Source organism: Tupaia chinensis, unplaced genomic scaffold, assembly GCF_000334495.1.
Source record: "Tupaia chinensis unplaced genomic scaffold, TupChi_1.0 Scaffold000374_1, whole genome shotgun sequence".
Classification (NCBI taxonomy): domain Eukaryota; kingdom Metazoa; phylum Chordata; class Mammalia; order Scandentia; family Tupaiidae; genus Tupaia; species Tupaia belangeri.
Genome location: NW_006159872.1, coordinates 1,107,566 through 1,129,167, shown reverse-complemented (window position 1 = coordinate 1,129,167; position 21,602 = coordinate 1,107,566). Strand labels below are relative to the sequence as shown.

Genomic DNA, 21,602 nt, shown 5'->3' with positions numbered 1-21,602 from the left:
AGAGGCAGCTCTCAGGAGGACACTGGGGGAGAGCTTCGTGTCTCAACAGACACCTCAAAGGTTTTTCTCTGTCTGGTCCATAACTCAGGGAGGTCCACAGAGCGAGCCCAGCTTCAGAAAGCAAAGTTACTACTGAGCAGACTCGGGGGCGGGGGGTGGGGGCAAGGATCTTCCTGACCCCTCCAGAACCAAAAGGCCAGAGAAGACACATCGTGATGTTCCAGCATCACTTCCCATTCTGGACACTGGATATCGATGGCCTTTTCTGCTGGGTCGTGGCTGAGACCATGAGAATTCCTTCTGGAAAGATGCTGGACCTGGCTCTCTCTGCTCTGGTGGGTGAAATCTCCCAAATGCACCAGTCTGTGCTAGTAAGTGTCAAGTCGTTCAGACAATTATACACCCTGCCTAATGGTTGATAATTACCCCGTTACTAGGATTGCCCACAGAAAACAATGATTAAGACTATTTACAGCCGGCACACACAAATCCTTCCTCTCCCTTCCCAGGCAGGCCTTGCCTTGGCCTTCACGGTGTCCATGGTAACCAAACAGGAAGCCCTACCTTTAGTCAAGGCACTTGCAATAATAATCGGGAGATATACATAGAGTAGGGAGCTTGGGAGGAGGGGGGGAAGGATTCTCAGCAACTGGAACCCTTGAAAGGAGTGACTCAGCTAGAAAAGTCACATTCGTTAGAAAAATGCCACCAGGCTTCCTCCCTGGGGCTGACCCCTGAGCGAGGCAACTGTCTTTAATTTGGGTAAAAACCGCTGACAATGAATAGAGGAAGCCTCCTCCTCCCGTAGAGAAAGGTGTATATTTATGCAGCAGGGTTTAGTGCACAAAGATGAAAGGCGTACGCTGTGTTTTTCACATGGAAGGCAAATAGCGGTTCCTCCTCCTCTGTCCTGTCCACTTTGATCACACCTGAGTCTACAAAGAACAAAATACTCCTTTCCCCAAAGCGCTGGAGGACAGGCGGCCACAGAGGTGCTGAAAGACCTGGCCGCCCGCTGGAGACCACACCCACGGAGAAGCGGGGCGGGGCTTGGGTCCTGCCTTGCCTTCCGCTGTGTCACGGTAGGAGCCAAGAGGTGTGGAGTCAAGGAGCCAGGGAATGGGGGCAGATGTGGAGCTGCTTCTGGGATGGGGCGGTACTCAGTGCTGAAGGAGAATGGCTGGTATTTAAATACCCAAGGCTTGGCTCAAGGCTCACAGCAGGCCGGTCCCCCTAGGGACAGCCCGGCTCAGAGCTGCCCCTGGCTGAGGGCAGCTTGGAGGCGCAAAGCCCATGCCCCAGGAACAGCTCTAAGAAGGACCGCTTTGGCCTTCAGGTGGCGTTTGGCTCCTTCCTGGCAGAAAGCATCTTTCCCTGGTTTCCTGGTGACAGCTGGCGCGGTGCCAGACTCCTACTAAACCCTGGGAGGTGTCTGTGCCTTGCCTTTGTCATTAACTGCTGCTTCAGGCCCTGCCTGTGGCCCCCACTGTGCGTGTGGGCCAGGCTTGGACTGGAGGAGAGCAGAGGAGAGGGCTGTGTCCCCACCCTCGGCTCCCAGCCCTCTGCTCAGGCCTCTGACCCCAGGGCCTTCTCTGCTCTGAGCAGTGAGAGCCCAGGAGCTGCAGGTTCAGTGAGTGTGTGTGTGTGGGGGGGGGACCGGGGCAGCCCCCGCCCCAGTGAGGGGCTCACTCGGACCCTGTAGGAAGCACTGCGGCCCTCCTCTCCATGCAGAAAGGAGTCATTTCTCTTCCAATTAGGGTCTTTCCTTCCTCAAGGGGCAAGGGGGGGTGATGAGTGAGACCAAGGGTGCCCAGCTGGGGAGGATTTTCACAGAAGCGTGATGGGTGATGGGGCATAGACAGGGTTGCCCTAGGGAGGGCCGCAGAGACCAACCAGGGGACCCAGAACAAAGCCACAGGCATCCCACCTACCCCGTCACCCCCACTGCCACCCCAACATTACTCAGGCTCAGACGTGTGCCTGCCTCTCTAAGCCTCAGTTTTCTCTCCTGAAAAGAGGGTCCCACACCATTCTGACACTTCTAGGATCGAGGATGGAGGTCACAGGAGGGGCCTGTCCTAGGCCCAGAGCACAGCAAGGCCAATAGGGCTGGGGACACTGAGGACCTGCAAGGACCACACCTGGCTGCTCACTTACAAGGCAGACTGCATTTCCTCTGGTCCTCACCACTAGCCAGGAGGAGGCCAGGGCGGCCTCCGTCCCCTCTCTACCTGGAGACACAGAGGTCGGCACACTTCCGACCCTCCCCCAGGCCCCTCGCATTCACCTAGTGAGGCCAGGGGAGCAGGAAGTGGGGAGAGACAGCCACCTGGAAAGACGCAGCACCCCTGCTGGGCCCCTGGGGCTGGAGTCCTTGGCTAGCCAGATGCCAGCGCCGGGGAGCACCTGGCACTCAGGCCTAGCACCCCCATGTGCAGGCACGGAAGCCAAAGCCTGGAAGAGTCAAGAGCTGGACCAAGGCCAAGTAGCCAAACCGGGACCCGAACCAGCAGCCTACTCCATCCAGGACACAGGCCCTGCAACGCAAGGCTGCCTCAGTGCCCTCTGCCCAACCACTACCTCCATGAATTCCAGCCACACTTGGTTGAAAGTGGTGCCAAGGCCTGGGACCCCATGGAATGGGAGCCTTGACGCTCACTGGTGGTGAGCTACCAAGGTGGGTGGGCGGGCGGCAGGGTCAGACCTGCAGCCAGCGTGGGCTTCACCTAGCCCAGTGTGGGCGGTGGGAGAGCTGTGAGGACAACAGTAAGGTCAGGAGCCTTAGAAAATTAAACCGGAAAGTGAGGACCCGCTGCAGATCCCTCGTCTGCCTTCTCCTGTGCGGATGGACTTGCACGCAGGGCTGGGGACTAGCAACCGCCCCACCCCCCAGCTGGGAGGGCCCCCTGTGCTACAGCAATCGAGGCTCTGCACTTGGCAACCTTTCGCGGGGAGGGTGACCGGCAGAGGCGGGTACTCACCATGATGCCAGTGAGGAGACAGACACCTTTCCCACAGTATGTGTGCGGCACCATGTCCCCATAACCAATGGAAAGGAATGTGATGGAGATGAGCCACATGGCACCCAGAAAGTTACTAGTTACGTCCTGCTGGTCATGGTACCTGCCAAGGGAAGACAGGAGTTAGTCGGTGGGACTGCCAGCTCCGGGGCGAAGGCTGTGCATAGACCTGGAGGGAGAAGGAAACCAGAGGTTTGGGTGAGGAGGAGACGGCAGCAAAGGTGGCGCACACACGTGTCTCCCTGCGATTGTGGGTGCTGCCGCCGTGCCCGCCCAGGTCCTGCCTGCAGCTTCTCCACCCCCCAGCTCGGTCCCGGGGGTAAAATGTTCTGTCACAATTGCTACTGTGTTTTAGACAGCTTGCTGGTGCTGGGAAGACAGCCCTGGATAGACCAGGCAGTAAGAAAATGCAAATGTCCCCTCGAAAGCCCAGTCTCAATGGCTATGGGTGTAATCCGTCTGAAATCACAAGCTCTTGAAGAGGGGAAATGTCAGAAAAAATCACTAAGTTCATTTAGCAATTTCCTCTAAGGAAGCTGATGGATCCTGAAGATTGGCAGCCCCTGGGTTTCTGGAGGGGGGCTGTGGAGACCGAGCTCTGTGGGAGCTGTCTCCAGGGGAGGCTCTGGGTGTCCCCAGTGGCACGGCCTCTCCTCTGAGCAGGACAGGGCTTGTGGCTGTCCTGCCCCAGGAGGGACCCTCTGGGAATATACCACCACCATTCCCTCTGCCCCGATGCACACCCCACCCCCTCCCTCCCTCCTTCCCTTCATCCCAAACATGAGCCTGCCGCCTGCCAGGCTCTGTGCCACGCACTGAAATACACCAACAGACACGACACGGTCCCTGCCCTCAGGCACTCTCAGCCCAGGATACAGGCAGCTGCAGAAGGTGAGCTAAGCGTGAGGACAGGCGCCCTGGGGACAGAGGGAGTGTGCGATGCCCTTGATCCAGACACAGAGAAGGCACCTACGATGGTCCGAACACGTCCCCAGCAAAACTCAGGTGCTCAGAATGCATGGCCAGGGTGATGCTATTAAGAGGTAATTAGTCCATGAGGGCTTCTCCCTCACAAATGGGATCAAGGCCTTACCAACCAGGCTTCACGCAGCATTGGGTCCGCTTGCCCTCTGCCCTCTGCCCTCTGCCCTCTGCCACAAGAGAATGTGGCATGCCTACGGAGGAAACAGGAGCAGCCTCGCCAGATAGCCACACCCACTTGCACCTTGATGTTGGCTTCCCAGCCTTCAGAACAGTGTGAGATAAAGTTCTGGTCTTTATAAATTACCCCGTCTGTGGCGGTCCGTCATAGTGACATGAAGCAGACTACGGAACGCCCCCACAGGGTTGGGCACCCACAGAGCACTGGGCAAATGCTGCTGGTCCCCTAGGCCCCGAGGTGAGGGGTGCAGGGAAGGCTGCAGGAGCAGGAGCAGCTGGAGAAAGGCCTGGAAGGAAGCAGAAGCTCAGCTAGTAAGAAAGGAGGCGTGGGTGTGTACGTCGGGAAACACCAACGGCACAAGGTAGTGGACGCCATTTACTGAGCACTTAGCGTGCGGTTGGCGCTCTGCATATAAACCCTCAGACTCTCACGGGTCCTTCAACGTGTTTCACAGGGAAGCAACCGGAAGCGCAGAGACATTGACTGACTTGCCCAAGGACACACAGGAAGTAAGTGACACGATGTCCATGCTCCTTTTGCTGCTCCGCCCACCATGCGAAGGCGGAAGTGACAGTATGTGTCTTGGGAATGGCGAAGAAGTTTTAGCGAGCGGAGGGCACCTGGGCTCCAGTCGCAGGGGAGGAGGTGACTATGGAGACCAGAGAGAAGATTTTGGAGGGCCTGAATTCCACGAAGTGACTCTGGGCTTGAGCAAAGGAATGACAGGCTGGCATGGCTTGCCAGGGAGAGCGGTCTGCAGGTGGTACGTGGGACATTGAGGAGACAGAACACAGGGCCGGGTGGCCAGGCAGGAAGCAGAGTGGGCACAGCAGGCTTTAGCGTCACCTGAACTTCGCCCTGGCAGGTCCAACGCGACCCTATCAGTGGGCTCTCCAGGGCCTGCCTGAGTCTTTGATTGGCAGTTAGAGGAGGTGACACTACCTCTCTCTAGTTTTCTGTGCATGGCAAGGATTCCTAGTACTTCAAGGGACATCTGCTGAGCAGACTTCCCGTCCCCGGAGCTCTGCTGGTGAGATGGCCGTGGCCACCCCTGCTCCCTGTGTCACCTGCTCTCCGGCATGCTACCCTGAAGGACCCTGGCTGGCTGCTTCTTCCAGTGGCCTCGTTTCGCTGGAGCTGGGCCTGTGTTTGTTCCTCTGGCTATGTAAGAGGACTTCAAAAGGTTTTTAAAAAATGGAATTAAAGTATGGATTTATTTTGTTATAAAAAAAAAAGCTTGAAATCCATGCATTAAAAAACTAATCTGCATTTTCCATGGACTTTTTAAAGACCCCTTGTATTTGACTAGGCAAGCTGATGTACCCACCTCTGATCCCCAGGGTGCAGTCTGTCCTGCCCCAGTGCCTTAGCCCCATCCCAAATTGGGGCAGCTGCCACCATCCCCTACCCCCAACCCTGGCCTGCCTGCCTGCCCTGCCAGGCCCTCCCCTCCCAGCACGATGCTCTCTGGCTGGAGGACTGGGGCAAACCCCAATGTCAGGCTCTGTGCCATGGAAGTGGTGGAACATCAAGGTGTCTTGCCCTCTGTGAGGTGGCAAGACACCCTGGCAGGGATTTAAGAGAAAGAAGGCTTAGGGGCAGCTCCACCCTCCAGGCCAGCAGCATCCAGGTAAAGGCAGCAGGGGCAGAGCTCGGGTCATCCGTTCACCAAGAAAGCGTTTCCCGGAAGAACGGGTCTTGGATGGTAGAGAATGATGAGGTGGAAGTTGGTTTGCAGTGAGGAGGTGAGACGGTGGTCTGGGGCTTGGCGCGCCTGGTTTGAGTCCCTACTCCACCACAAGTGGCTTCATGGCAGTGGGCAAGTGACTTAACGGCTCTGTGACTCCGTTTCCTCTTCTGCCGATGAGCACAGTGCCTGGCCCAGAGGAAGCCAGCGCTGTGTCAGCCATCACCGCTGAGAGGAGGCAGGTGTTACTGGTCTGAGAAACAACATTTAGAGGAATCAGGGCATAGGTTTACAGGTACAGGGGGAGAGGGTCCCAACAGGGGGAAGACGAGGTGCTCATGAAGATGTCTCCAAGTTTAGTCTGGAGAACTGTTTGATACTGGACAAAAGAAAGCCGTTGTAAGTTCTTGGGCAAAGAAGGGACATTAGACACTGACATGTGAGAATGATTCTTCTAGCAGCTACATGCAAGAAGGATTAAAGAGGCCAGACCCCAGATGGGGAGAACTGCTGGAGGGTGTGCAGGTGGCCCCGGAGAGGCAAGAGAGCCTTGAATGCCAAACCACAAGGTTAGGATTTAATATTGAGCCTGCCTTCCGGGTACGTAACTGGTTTTCCTGTGCACCTGGGTCTTCACACTCTCCTTTCCTCGCAAACCCCGAGACTTAAATTCACATCCATGGTTGCTTGGCTACCCTCAGGGCCATAGGCCAGCCTATTCATAGATGAGTGGGTGCCCAGGTACAGAGACTAGAGGTCCAAGTGGAATTCGGTATAAAGTAGCAGATAACCCACCCCTCTGTTTAAACCGATGCCTGATTTACTGCCTTTTTGTAAATTTCCTTTATGTTCATGTGGGTTCCTTTTCCATTCACCGTTTCAAATCCCATCGGTGCTGTGTGTGCTGAGGAGAGGGGAAGCAGATCTTAAGACAGTCGTTCATTCAGTGTTTGTCAGACTCCAGTGACTTTCCTCTGGGGTCGGGGGGGAGCTATAGGAGATGCTGAGACGCTGGGGCGTACACCTGCTCTCCAGTGGCATCGTCATGGAGATAAGACATGCATGCAACTCACCAGGCAGGAAGTGATGCTCGAGAAAGCCGGGCTGGTGATTCAGGACTGTGGGAGTAGAGAGGAGGGAAAAAGTGTTTCTAAACCTATTCACAATTTTAGAGTGGCTTACACATGTCACAAATCCACGTACTAATCTCGTGCTATTTTTCGCAATAGAGAATTGTTTGGGGGAAATAGTCCCAGGATTTTTTTTATTTTTTTTCCAAAGGCTGAGAAAGAAAAGAAGTAGTTTTTCCTCAACCTCAAGGGTGGTTTTTATGGTTATTCATGTATCCTTCAGGATGTGGACTGTATTTTTTTCTCTTTTAATATCGTAAAGTGAATGAGAGCTAGGAAAGACTACACGCATGAGGAGACAAAGATGGCGGGGTAAATACACAGGCTCACTTCTGCTCCTTCACATCTCTTACAAGTGAGAGTGTCCGTCCCCTCCTTTTAGAAATAAGCAACCAGGAAACCCTAGACATCTGAAGAAGGTCTCTGACAGTAAAGGCAGACCAAATCAGTCCGTTCAACAAACAAAGAAAAAGGATTCTGGATCAAATACAGATCATTCACAAAGAAGAACTCTTGGGGGGAAAATTCTATAATTAACATCAAGAGAGAGAAAATAGGATACTGGACCCTCGAGACAAGAATGGAATGCTACACACAAAAAGTCTCCCTAGAAGAGCTGGAAGATAAATGAAGAGAGTCTCCTCCAAAGCAGAAAAAGATAGAAGGTGAAAATAAAAAGAAAATAGAAAATTAGTGACTCGATTTACCAATTCAAATAATAGCAGTTTCAAAAAGAGAGAACTGGGGGAGGGGAAGGAGGAAGAGAAGAAGGAGAAAGAAGAAAAGGGAGAGAAGTAACCTATAATAAAATCACTTTTTAAAAATTTCTCAGAACTAGAGCCAGCAGGTGACTTGGTGGTTAAGGTGCTGGGTTCCCCCATGGTTGCCCATGGGAATGAGTGGTTTGAGTCCCGGATTCAGAAGCTTGAAAATCACACCAGGTGTCGGGAACCAACAGTTAGCGTAATGGCTATGTCGCTGGACTCCCACGTAGTCGACTGCGGTTCGCGTCTCGGACTCGATGGCTTAAAACTCACGCCGGGCGCGTGTGCGTGTGTGCCCAAGATCCTGAGAGAAGAATGGAGGAGAAGGGATTGCGGTGTGACCATCCCCCCTGGGGGGTGATTTCTCGCTTTCTGTCTCTATGTCTCTCTCTGGTGAGCGCGCACGCGCCCTGTAGTGAAAAATCTCTCTTAAAACAATCACACCAGGTGTGTGTGCATGTGTGCATGCCCGAAATCCCAAGAGGAGAATGGAGGAGAAGGAACTGCAGCACAACCATGGTCCCGGAGGTGATTTCTCATCTCCCCTCTCTCTATCGCTCTCCATCGAATGTATGTGCCTTCTGGCAAAAACCTAAAACAAAAACAACAACAACAACAACAATTTCTAGAACTAAAAGGGACAAGTTTCTAGATCAAGAACCAACTGTCCCCAGCACAGATGAAAAGAGACTCATGCCAGGGCACACTATTGTGAAATTTCAGAACACCAGAAGGAAGAAGATCCGGCAGTGCTTCCAGAGAGAGACAGACAGACACACAGAGAGAACAGGGCAAATACAAAGAATTAGAAATTAGAATGACTTTGATCTTTTTCACAGTAGCACTGGAAACTAGAAGGCCATGGAATAAAGCCTTAGAAATTCTGCAGGAAAGTTACTTCCAAATCAGAATTCCAAACCAGAGAGGCCAGGACTTGAAACCAGCCAAATATAAGTCTGGGGGTAGAATGGCAATATTTTCAGGTGCGCAAGACTCCCAAAGATTTATGTCCATGTGCTGTTCCTCGGAAAGCCTCCAGAGAGTGAGTTTCACCAAAGCAAAGGAGTAGGTCGAGGTGGAGGGAGAAGGGGACAGAGGCAACAAGATGCAGTGGAGGAGAAAGAAGGCTCAGGAGATAGCCCAGGGAGACCCAGGAAGAGCCATGGGAGTCAGGTGTGGAGGGTACCCAGTCCAGACTAGAGGCCGTGGGAGACATTTCCAAGACAAAATTACTAGAAAACTTAAAGGGCCTGAACATCTTGAGAGGAGATTTAGACAACTGCCAGAGTGTAGAGTTGAATTAGTAATAAACACATAGAAAACTAAGCGAGTGAACAAACATGGTAATTAACAGCTCCAGGAAAAAGACAAAGTTCTGCAGGAAAGGAAAAGTTATCATATTTTTCTACAAGGCTCAATTATGAATAGAGTCAAATTAGTGTGGACTGAGTACTGTAAACACTGATTACTGATTGAACCAACATTATGATGTAATTATACAAGGAGGATGGGGGGGGCAGGAGGAGTCGTTGGAGCTAAATCTTCCTCATTTACAGTGGGACGGGAATAGATACCAAGCGTTGACAAGTAGCCACACACGTGGTACTTAGAGGCGTGGAGATAATACTGAAATTAATCTGTGGGAGGAGGTAAGAGTAGCTGCCTCTAGAGAAAGCAGGATGAAAAGAGCTGGTGGAGGACAGACTGAATGACCCCAAGGTGTGAATACACGCACGACGTGGACAGCATCAGACATCAAGCCTAACGAAGAGGAGAAAATGAAACTATGAGATGCAATATGAATTTAGATAATGAAACAGAAAATGAAAATTAGCACCCAGCAATGCACTGTCCAACCCAACTTGTTCAATCTATTTGCGTGTTCTTGCCATTCTCGGTCCACCAACTCCCCAGAGAGGATTGTTATCCTGAATATCATGTGTGTCAAGTCCTCGCTTTTGTCCATGGTGCGTCCACATAGGTGTGGTTACCTAAGCCAGCCATAACTTCATTTTGCCTGTTTCTGAACTTGATAAAAACGAAATCGTACTGCAGGAGTGTGGAAGGCAGCTTCTCAGCTGGCCCCAGTACCCCTCTCCCCTGAGATACGCAGGCACTCTGTGCGCCCTGCTGTCTGAGCGTGGGCTGGACCACGTAATTTGCCTCTAACAGAGTATGGCAGAAGTAATGGGCCTTGCCTTCTGAAGTTAGGTTCTATCTAATAAGACACTAGCTTCCGTCTTGCGTGATCTGTCACTTGATCTTTTTCAGGTCACTCTCTCCCTGGGAGAAGCCACCCACCATGTCTTGAGGGAAACCTGTGGAGAGGCCCACACCTGGGCAGGGGCACCTCAGTCCCCGATAACCACACTAGTGAGGGCAGAAGCAGATCTCTTTAAACCGAGCCTTGAGACGAGGCCTCAGCCCTGGCTGGCAGACTAACTCATGAAAGACCTTGAGCGGGAAGTATCCACTTAGGCCACACCCAAATTCCTGAGCCCTTGCAATCCCTAGGCTGCTGCATTTGGGGGCCATACGTTACGGAGCAATATACAACTACTACAGAGAACTCCTCTACGAACTGCTTTTTACTCCACTGATCATATGCTGGGTTGACAGAAAAGTCATATTTTTTTCCTGTTTTTCTATGCAAAAATGCGTCATGACTTTTCCGACAGCCCATAGGTTGACGCATGTGGCTACAGTGCAGTTGCATTCATGTCGTATATTTTATCACATGAAATGCTATTATTTATTTGTTCATTCACCTATCGATGAGCATTTAGGTGGTATCAAGGTTTTTCCTCTAACAAGCAATATTGCTATTTTTTTTTTTTGCCATAGGGCACGTGCACTCACTAGAGTCAGAAAAAAGGAAAGTGAGAACTTACACCCCAGGGGAGATAGCCACACTGCAATCCCTTTTTCTCCTTTCTCCTCTTGGAATTTTGGACATGCACACACACATGCCCGGCATGATTTTCAAGCTACTGGGTCCAGGACTTGAACTGTGGTCAACCATGCAGGAGTTCAGTGCCTGAACTACCACGCCACCTACTGGCCCCACAAATGTTCTTTTAAAACATTATTTATTCAATTCTTCCATGAACAGAGAGAGAGAGAGACATCACCCCCAATAAGATGCTGATGCTGCAATCCCCTCTAGCCTCAGCCAGCCCCAGATCACGGCAGGCCTGTGTGTGCTTGGGGTACTCAGAGGCCTCCAGACACAAACCCAGAGCCTTCCCACGTGGGTCTGCCTCACAGAGCACTGCATTTCACCACTGCGCCGTCGCCCTACACCCTTAATCATTGCTCCTGCATTGTGTGTTTCTCTAACACATATCTAAGAGTGGGTTTGTCAATTTATAAGGTATGTATGTGGTTTTTTTTTTTTTTTTTGGGAGGGTGTCATGACTTTTCCGACAGCCCATAGGTTGACGCATGTGGCTACAGTGCAGTTGCATTCATGTCGTATATTTTATCACATGAAATGCTATTATTTATTTGTTCATTCACCTATCGATGAGCATTTAGGTGGTATCAAGGTTTTTCCTCTAACAAGCAATATTGCTATTTTTTTTTTTTGCCATAGGGCACGTGCACTCACTAGAGTCAGAAAAAAGGAAAGTGAGAACTTACACCCCAGGGGAGATAGCCACACTGCAATCCCTTTTTCTCCTTTCTCCTCTTGGAATTTTGGACATGCACACACACATGCCCGGCATGATTTTCAAGCTACTGGGTCCAGGACTTGAACTGTGGTCAACCATGCAGGAGTTCAGTGCCTGAACTACCACGCCACCTACTGGCCCCACAAATGTTCTTTTAAAACATTATTTATTCAATTCTTCCATGAACAGAGAGAGAGAGAGACATCACCCCCAATAAGATGCTGATGCTGCAATCCCCTCTAGCCTCAGCCAGCCCCAGATCACGGCAGGCCTGTGTGTGCTTGGGGTACTCAGAGGCCTCCAGACACAAACCCAGAGCCTTCCCACGTGGGTCTGCCTCACAGAGCACTGCATTTCACCACTGCGCCGTCGCCCTACACCCTTAATCATTGCTCCTGCATTGTGTGTTTCTCTAACACATATCTAAGAGTGGGTTTGTCAATTTATAAGGTATGTATGTGGTTTTTTTTTTTTTTTTTGGAGAGGTTTTTGCCATAGGGCTCGTGCGCTCACCAAAAAGACAGAGAGAGACAGAGAGACAGAAAGCAAGAAATCACCCCCCAGGGAGGATGGCCACACCACAATCCCTTTTCCTCCATTCTCCTCTCAGGATCATGGGCATGCATGCACATGCACCTGGCGTGAGTTTAAGCCACCGGGTCCGGGACTTGAACCGCAGTCGTCTACACGGGAGTCCAGTGACATAGCCATCACACCAACTGCTGGTCCCTGTACGTATTTGACTTTACTAGAAAATGCTAAGCTGTCTTCCAAGACAGCAGTACCAATTAGGCTTTCACCAGCGCTAGACCAGCTTCCTTATTACTCCCTCGCCTCATCAACGCTTGCCATCATCTGGCTTTAATTTTGCCAAACGAGGGAGTAAATCGATATCTCATCATGCTTTTAACTTTGTGCTTCCATCCATGATAAAAACTTAAGTGTCCTTTCAAATGGCCGCCATCCGTGTTTTCTCCTCTGTTGGAGCACCATTCATGACTTCTGCCTATGGTTCTGTTGGTTTGTTTTTGTGTTTTCCTTATTGATTCTAAGACTTTATAGATTCTAGAAAACAAGAAACTGTCTCTTTATATGCTGCAAATATCTTCTTTCAGTTTGTGCCTTCTTTGTATTTTCTTTATAGTACTTTCGATGAATGGACATTTTCAATTGTACTGTAGTTAAATTTATCATACTTTTCATTTTAATTGGTAAGTTATATAATTTTAAAAGAAATTCCTCCCTACTTGAAGTTATAAGACTTTCTTTTCTTTCTTTCTTCTTTCTTTCTTTCTTCTTTCTTTCTCTCTTTTTCTTTCTTTCTCTCTCTCTTTTTCTTTCTTTCTTTCTCTCTCTCTTTTTCTTTCTTTCTTTCTCTCTCTTTTTCTTTCTTTCTTTTTATTTGTTTTTAGGGGAGAAATTTTTGCTAGAGGGCACGTGCGCTTGCCAGAGAGACAGACACAGAAAGCAAGAATCACCCTCCCCCCCGGGGGCAGGATGGCCATGCCACGATCCCTTCTCCTCCATTCTCCTCTTGGGATCTTGGGCACACATGCACACGCGCCCGGCGTAAGTTTAAGCCACCGGGTCCAGGACTCGAACTGTGGTTGGCTACATGGGAGTCCAGTGATGTAACCATTACACCATCTGTTGGTCCCATAAGACTTTCTTTTAAATTTTTTAAAGTGTCATCTTTATTAAAGTGTCATCTTTATCACTTAAGTCTTTAATTCACCTGGAATTTTTTTTTTTTAATGAGAGAGTGAGCACAGGCAAGAGGGAGAGAGAAGGGGAGAGATGCAAAAGATAGGCATTTTTGACAGGATCTCATGTCACAATCCTTCCGCCCCAGCCCTGCAGCAAGCCAGGAACCGTAGGTGCCTACCAGCATGCCCGGGCTGCTTAGGTTGGACTTAGAACTGAATATAGGTCTCTCATGCAGCCTCAGCCATCACACAGTGGCACCCTCTGCTTGCACCACTGTGGCCAGGTCTGGAATTGATTTTGTATGGTGTGAGGTAGGGATACAGCTTCATCTTTTTCATGTGAATAACCAGTTATTCCGGTTTCCTTTAGTGTGTCATTTCCTCACTGAATTTTAATATTGCCCCATCATATAGATTATATGTGGAAGTGATAGGCTTTCTGGGCTCTCTATTTGGTCCCATTGGTCTATTTATCTAACCCTGAAGTTATAGCCTTTTCTTGTCCCTTTCTCAAGGGCTAACACATGAGAGGTGCTCAGTAACTATTTGGAATGCATGCGGCCTGCTTGCTGTTTTTCCTGTCCCCCTGTGAAAGTGATGCTTGCTTCAGTAACTCAGTGAAGCATGTTAAAATGACTTCAGCTGTTCTCTTCAGCAGATAAACTTTTTGTCCAAGTGGCTGCCAAATTCCTTGGACTTGGAATCAGTTCTCACTAATTAATAAGAACTCAGCTTCTTGACACTAGCTGTGACCTGTTATAGCAATAGGGGGACAGGAAATAAGCCAAAGTGAAGGGAATGCCTCTTCTTCCTTCTTTTTCAAAGGAATTTGAATACTTTTTTTTTTTTAAAAAAAAAAAGCTTATTTATTTTATTCACAATAGAGAGCAATGAAAAAGAGAAAGGAGAAGGCCCCTCAATGGGATTTCATCACACCACAATTCCCAGCTCCTCAGAATCCTGGGCATACATAGACATATCTGGCATGATTTCAGATCAACCCAAGGATCTCAATCCATGGCCAGTCATGTGGTTTCCAGCACTGCAGTTCCATTTGCTACCAACTGTGCCACCAGACTGGGCTTTTTTTTTTTTTCCCCCATAAAACAACAACAAAAAGAAAAAACTCTTTGCTCATGGCTCTAAGTAATATGGTGGCTGTAGTCATCTGTCCTGGGCCTGCTGTGTTTGTTGGAAATCTGTAGCGATTGAGCCAGGCCTTCAGCACAACTCCAGTCAAACAGATCACTTTATCCTCATCTTCCATTCACTGCTCAGCTTCACGCAATCAGACCACTGTGAACCCTGTGCTTGCAAAGCTCTCCAATGAAGACCCCAACAACATATACCTGACTTGACTGACCCCTGGGTGGCCTTTGACCTGTTGGTGCCTCCACCCTCAGAATACTGCCTTCCTTTGGCACCTTTGGTGGCTTGTTCTCCTGGTCCCTCCCACCTTGCCCATGTCTTCTGGCTTCCTCTGGCTTCTCCTCAGTGTTTCCATGTTCCAAGCTTGCCTCATACCTACACCTCTCCTATCATTTAAGTCATGTCATGCCTGCCACTGTCCTTGTCGTCTTCTAGCTGACTCATCAAGATCCAACTCAAATCACATCCTGACCCATCCAGCCAAAGGAGCTGTCTGTATCCAACCCTCACACTCCTCAACAACCACATTCTCCATCTGCTGCCCACACACCGTCCTGACTAGAGACCACCAGGCTGTTCAGTGTCACGGTCGAACACACAGTCTCTAGGGTCAGACCGCCTAAGTGTGAAGCTGAGTTTTGTAGTTTAGCATCCCCTGGATGCTTCAGTTTTCCCATGTGTTACAGGGGAGAGTATTTGTACCAACCCATGGAGTTACTAAGAAGGTTAAATAAGTGGCTATGTCCACAATAATTGGGGCAGTGCTGGGGACACAGTCGCACCACAGAAATGTTGGCTAGTGTGCTTCACCGTCACGTGTATGAGTCCTGGTGTAGCTGTTCTTTCAAACACCAGATCTGGAGTCCAAAGACTGTCTTTCATGCTTTAATGGCTTTGTGACCTTGAGCAAATCACTTCACTGTCTTCTTCTTTTCAGAGAAGCAGGATGTAATGACGTCCGCCTGCCTATCTCACAAGGCCATGGCGAGGAGCGAACCTGGACGGGCTTTGTCAGCCTTCAGTGTGTGATACAAACAGGGGCATGTGTTGGGCTCTTAAAAAGCCTCCCACCCGGGGTCTTGTCCTAGTGCCAAGTTCAGCTGCAGGGGACACAGAGGGAAGACAGGCAGCAGACACTGCTGTGTAGGGGAAGTGGAAGTCCTCCCAGCTCCTCCTTTACTCTCTCGGTCCCACTGTTCTCAGCAGGGGAGGGACATAGCCCCTTCCCTCTCTAGGGTGATTTGCAGTTTCAGCTCCTTGTCTCCACCAAATTCTACTGGCTCCATCTACAAAATATTTCCAGAATCTGACCACCTCTCACCCCTTGTCTACTACCATCCTGGTTCAGCCCTGTCCTCTTACCTGGACCAATAATTGCTCAACTGACCTCCCAGTTCCTGCCTGTAAGACCCATGCCTGCCACCCCAATCCCCATCTCAGTCTGGTCTCATTATCGAAGCCAGAGTGGTCCATTCCAAGGGGAGACAGACCATATTACCTCCCTGCTCAGAAAGTCCCAAATTCTGGAACCAGCAGATTGCTTAATGGTTACGTTGCTGGACTCCCATATAGTTGACTATGGTTCAAGTCCTGGATCCAGTGGCTTAAACACATGCCAGGTGCGTGTGCGTGCATGCCCAAAATCCCAAGAGGAGAATGGAGGAGAAGGGATTGTAATGTGGCCATCCTTCCTGAGGGGGAGGGGGTGATTTCTCACTTTCTGTCTCTTTGTCTCTCTCTGTCTCTAGTGAGCACACATGTCCTATAGCAAAAATCTCTCTCTAAAAAGAAAAAAAAAAGTCCTAAATTCCTCAGAACAGAAGTGAAGTTCTTATGGGGATGACAAAAGCCTCAAGATAAGCCCTTGACCTTCCGGGCCTCTCTGAGCCCTCTCCCTTCACTCTGCCGCTGCCACCGGCAGTTGGTACAGGTCCTTCAACAGCCCAGCCTCACCCCTGCCTGTCTCAGGGCTTTTGCACATGCTCTTCCCCCTACTTAGCCAGCTCCTCCCCCAGGTAGCGCCATGCCTTTGTTCCCACGTCAGCTTCTCAATGGGCAGTCCCTGACCACCCTGCTACAATTGCACTGCTGCCCATACCCACCGCCCCACGCCCACTTCCCTTCCTGTTTTGTTTTGTTTATTCCTTTTCTTCCATGAGAAAGAGACAGACAGACAGACAGAAAGACAGCACCCCAGCAGGGTCTTGGTGTGGTGAACCACCTTTTATCTCTCTTTTTTTTTTTTTTGGAGAGGTTTTTGCTATAGGGTGCGTGTGCTCGCCAGATAGACAGAGACAGAGAGACAGAAAGCGAGAAATCACCCCCCAGGGGGGATGGTCACACCGCAATCCCTTCTCCTCCATTCTCCTGTCGGGATCTTGGGCATGCACACACACACGCCAGGCGTGAGTTCTAAGCCACCGGGTCCAGGACACGAACCGCGGTCGACTACGTGGGAGTCCAGCGACATAGCCATTACGCTAACTGCTGGTTCCCGGTGAGCCACCTTTTAGCCGTCATCCGACTCTGGATCACAGGCCAGTGTGTGCCTGGAGTCTGCAGGGAGGTGTGCAGACTTGAACTGGGAACCTTCTCCTGTGGGACTGCCTTGTAGATTATAGCCTTTTACCAGTGCATCACCATTTGGCACCTGTTTCTTTCTGGTTTCTCGACTGTCAACCCCCACTAGAATATAAATTTCACGAAGGAGATGATTTTTTTTCTCCTTTGTTTACATATCCCTAGTGCTCAATAAATATTGAACAAACACATGTATGCTCCCCCTCGGTTTTTATCATAAGCCAGCAGGACAAGGGCTGTGACCCCGATTTTACAGTGAAGCTTCGAGAAGGTCAACACAGTAACAGTCTAACTTCTCCCAGCAACAAGTGAAAAGACGGGGCTGAACACTTATTTTTTCTGATATTAAAAATGGCAGCCACAGAGGGGTGCATGGAGCCAGTGTTTGTGCGCATAGGCAAGGCACCCGCAGGATGATGGCAGGAGGCTGTGTGTGTACTCGTAGCAGGAGCCTGAGGAGCTATTTATCAAAGGGAGACCTGGGTTCGCGTCCCATGCCTGTCACTGTGTCTGCCCAGTTCGCAATATAATCAACAGTGAATACCACGCACCCCTGTGTGCTGGGGTGTGCAATCCCAGCCGTGTGGAGATGGTGAGGTGAAATCGCCATTTCTTAAGGGTATTATGAGCCTTCTGTAGGAGCACTTGAGAAATGCTTCAGGTGTGTGAAGAGGACCCCTGAAATTCAACGTCACTCAGAATAAATGGGTTATGGTGACTTCAGGGCCACTGCTGCTTACTTCAGCTATGGGTGAATTTATTATCGAGCAAAAAGAAAAAATAAATAAACAAAAGGGTCTCTCTCTTCTTAAAAACAATTTCCTTACAAACATCTGAAATGTGAAATCAGTGGCTTTGGAGACCAGACACCTGCCGGACCACGTGGCGTGGCAGCCTCTGCACTCACGGGCACTCCTTCCTTCCCTATCGATGATGTCCTATTTTTCAAGAATCGGCTTTGAGTTTAGGAAAACAAGGACGTTTCTCCTCTACCAGGTAATTCAAGGTAACAGCCCTGGCTTTTTCCCAGGCAAATCTAAATCCAGTCTTTTATTTCCAGCCCCAAAAACTAACAGCATGGGTGCAAGGCCTCCGGTTATTTTTAAAAGGAGAGAAAACCAGCGGCACCGCAGCACGATAGCGCCAACAAACAAGTTGTGACTTGCCGTCACACAACACGGCCTGCTCTCTGTGAGCACTGGGCTTCGGTTGGTGTGGCTGTCGCCTGTGGAGGTGGTGGCATCTCTGGCTCCTTTCGTAGTTTTCTGTGAAGATTTTTGGCCAAGTGAGAAGGGCCGGGAGTCTGGCTGACTTCAGGCTCTTGGATGGGACCCTTCTGTGGGCCTTGGCGAGGAAGTTTTGGCGACCACACCAGGCAGGGTTTTCTCGGAGTGTTTCTCTTCTCCTGGGTCTCTTGTCTCTCTGTTTGGCTCAACTTCCCCACCTTGCAAATGGATGTGCCGTTTGAGGGAAGCCAGCTGCCCGGCTTCCACAGTCCGTTCTCTTCTTCAAGGGGAGCGCTGTCAACCTCTCTGAATGGTTAGTACATTAAAAACCAGATGGCTCATCTGGCAAATCCTTCTGAGTCAGTTTCTCAATTTGCAATGTTTTCTTTCTTCTTATTAAAAAATATTTCCATGTTTCCTGATTTGGAAATGTTGAATAAAATGCATGAAAATGAGAAAAACAATATGTTTGGAAGAAGCACAATTCCCATCGGAAGCATGTCTTCCTCGGTATTTGGAGGTGGCGCAGAGGGCAGGGGCGGAGGGCCCACCAGATGGGCCTGGGGTCCCAGCCCTGCCACCTGTAAGCTGTGCAGCCCAGGTGAGGTGTTTTCCTCTCCACGTCTGTGAAACTCAGCATGGAAAGCCTCTCAGGGCCCATGGGGATGATTATAGATGAGAACAAATACAGGGGAGGGAGAGTCTCAGAAAAGTTTATGGAAAAAGTGTATTATAAAAAAACCTATGTATGGGGGACCAGCAGTTGGTGTAATGGCTATGCCGCTGGACTCCCACGTAGTGGACCACGGTTTGAGTCCTGGACCTGGTGGTTTAAACTAATGCCGGGTGCATGTGTGTGCGTGCCCAAGATCCCGAGAGGAGAATGGAGGAGAAGGGATTATGGTGTAGCCATCCCTCCTGGGGGGTTATTTCTCACTTTTTGTCTCTCTCTGTCTTTCTGATAAGCTCACACACCCTACAGAAAAACCTCTCGAAAAAAAAAAAAAAAAAGCCTACGTATGCATTTCAAGATTTTGTGCCTACTGATGGAACTTATGGTTCAATGAATAGGGCAGACACCAAGCAACACTAAAGCAAAACATAGATAAATAAAAGCTAAGTTACAGGGCTCAGATGATGGAGCAGCAGTAAAGAGCCGTGACTGCAAGGCTGACCCATGTGAGAAGGTTGTGGGTTCGTGTCTGGAGACCTCTCCGAGCACACTGGGCATGCAAGTGTCTGTGCTCCAGGACTGGCTGAGGCTGGGGGTAGGTCGCGATGCTGGGGTGCTCTCTCTCTCTCTCTCTCTCTCTGTTTTTCTTACTAATATAAGAAATAAATAAACTTTTTCTTAAGGCCAAGTTATAATTAACACAAGACCTGTCAAGATGAGGCATGGAGAACACCGAGCAGGGGCTTTCTCTGAAGCCCCAACATTGGCGTGGTTCCACGCCACCTGGGATGAGCAAGGGTGAGGCTGAAGGGCAAGACTGCAAGATTGGCTGGGGCAGGAGAGGTCCAGCTGCAGGGCCAGCCCAGGAGAGGTGAGTTGGGAGAACAGCGGAGGGAACGGCAGGGTGGAGAAGGGAGTGCCCTCCTGAAGTGGCCAGCAAGGGGCTTGGGTCAGTAGAGCCTGTGACCCCAAGGACAGAGCAGGCCGGCACTGCCACCTGACTCCCATCCCTCCTTTTCTTCCACCTGTTATTGTTTGGATGTCCCCTAGAAATCATGAGAGCTGGGGCACTCGGCTGTATTTCAAAGGCATAGGAGGAAATGCGGTACCGTCATGATGTTGAAGGAAGGGGCTTTTGGAAAGAGATGAGGACTGAGGTTATTAGGGATGCCCCCATGGCTGAGTCTTGGTGGGTATATAAGGAGAGGGAAGGAGACAGCCCAAGACTGAAGGACACAAAGACGTGAACTCTCATTCTCGCAGGATAGGGTGCCCCTGCTGCACGGCCTTGGGACCCCACCTACAGGAAAACCTCAGCAGATATGGCTCTTGGACCTTGGGCCTCCAAACCATAAGCTAAATAAAAATCTGCTTAATAAAATTACCCAGACTGTGAGTCCAGCAGGTGGTGCGGTTGTTAAAGTACTGTACTCCCAATGGTCAACTACGGTTCAAATCTTGGACCTGGCAGCTTGAACATCACACCAAGCATGCATGCATGCGTGCCCAAAATCCTAGGAGGAGAATGGAGAAGGGATTGCGGCATGGCCATCCCCATGGGGGGTGATTTCTCACTTTCCCTCTAACTGTCTCCCTCTCTCTGTCTCTCCTGTGAGCACATGTGCTCTTTTGCAAAAATCCTTTAAAAGTATTGCCCAGACTCAAGTACTTCCTTCCTCTATTTTTCTTGCCATTCACCACTGTTCTTTCTTCTCGTCCTTCCTCCTCCCTTTTCCTCCTTTGAAGCACGGTCCTGACTCCTCTCTCCTCCCTTTAACTCCCGCAGTCTCTCGTTCAGCCTCTGCTGGGAGGACCCTCAGCGGAGAAGTAAAGGAGGCTGCCTGGCTGCAGGTTGCTTACTCAGCGCACGTGTATGTCACACTGACTGGGGGCAGGTGCAGATGGCGCGGAGTGCAACAGCACAGGTCCCTACTCCTGGGTACCCCAGTATCAATGGTGTGATGTGGGGGGGGCTACCTCAGGGTCTGCCCACCTGGGATACCTGGGTGTGGAATAAAGGGTAAAGTAAGCCTGGCCTACCCCCAGCCCTGCTCCTGACCGGACCTCTTCCTGCTGCAAGATACCTCCAAACCCCCACCGCCCCACCTGCATCTCCTACCATGGGCAATACCAGCTGCTCGCCAGTGCCCCCCGGCCACTGCCCTCAGACCTCCTCTGACCTCATCCCATGGCCAATGAGTTGGTCCCATTGGCTTTGGCCACCCCAGTTCTCAGCCTTGCCCCTGTCCTCCGTCCCTGCCGCCACTGTTCTGGTGACAGCAGCACCCTGCCAGTTTAGCAAGTCTCCCTGTGAGTGTACAGGCAGGGAGAGCGTTCCAAACCGCGAGACGCTCCCCCGCTCCACATCTGTCTCATCCTGGCTCCCGCTGGCCTAGGGTGGGTGAGGGGAACGGGGTGTTCTCGGCCTCCGTGTGCAAACACATTGGGGCGCACGGACGACCGCTCCGGGACTAACGGGGCTGAAGGACTGACGTCTGTGAACCATTTACTCAGTGTTACAGGAGTTCCAAGGCGCTCTCTGTGGTAATATCACACCTGCTTTCTTTAATTTTTTAATTCTTTTTTTTTTTTTTTTTGAGAGAGATTTTTGCTATAGGGCGCGTGCGCTCGCTCACACCTGCTTTCTTGTGCTCTGATTTGCTTTCATCGGGGGAAAGGCGGGACTCCAGCCAGCCTGATGGAAAGGACTTAGAACACGGCGCACCCCCCAGCAGAGGCCGGGCGGCAGATCACCCTATCCGGAGTGTCTGGAATAGAGGAAACAAGCGTAGCAGCCCCTCCCGCCCTCATCCCAAGACCTCCAGTGGATG

The 21,602-nt window shown here is 50.5% G+C and overlaps 1 protein-coding gene across 1 annotated transcript in view; it reads right to left on the bottom strand.

Moving 5' to 3' along the window:
- The window catches only part of KCNN3 (potassium calcium-activated channel subfamily N member 3), a 201,105-nt gene that overhangs the window by 22,185 nt on the left and 157,318 nt on the right, over positions 1-21,602 (bottom strand). The window contains exons 5-6 of the mRNA XM_027773798.1: positions 6,943-6,987; positions 2,982-3,123 (exon numbers count right to left, since the gene is read on the bottom strand). Of these exons, the coding sequence (XP_027629599.1) occupies positions 2,982-3,123; positions 6,943-6,987 (187 nt within the window). The remainder of the gene's footprint in view (positions 1-2,981; positions 3,124-6,942; positions 6,988-21,602) is intronic.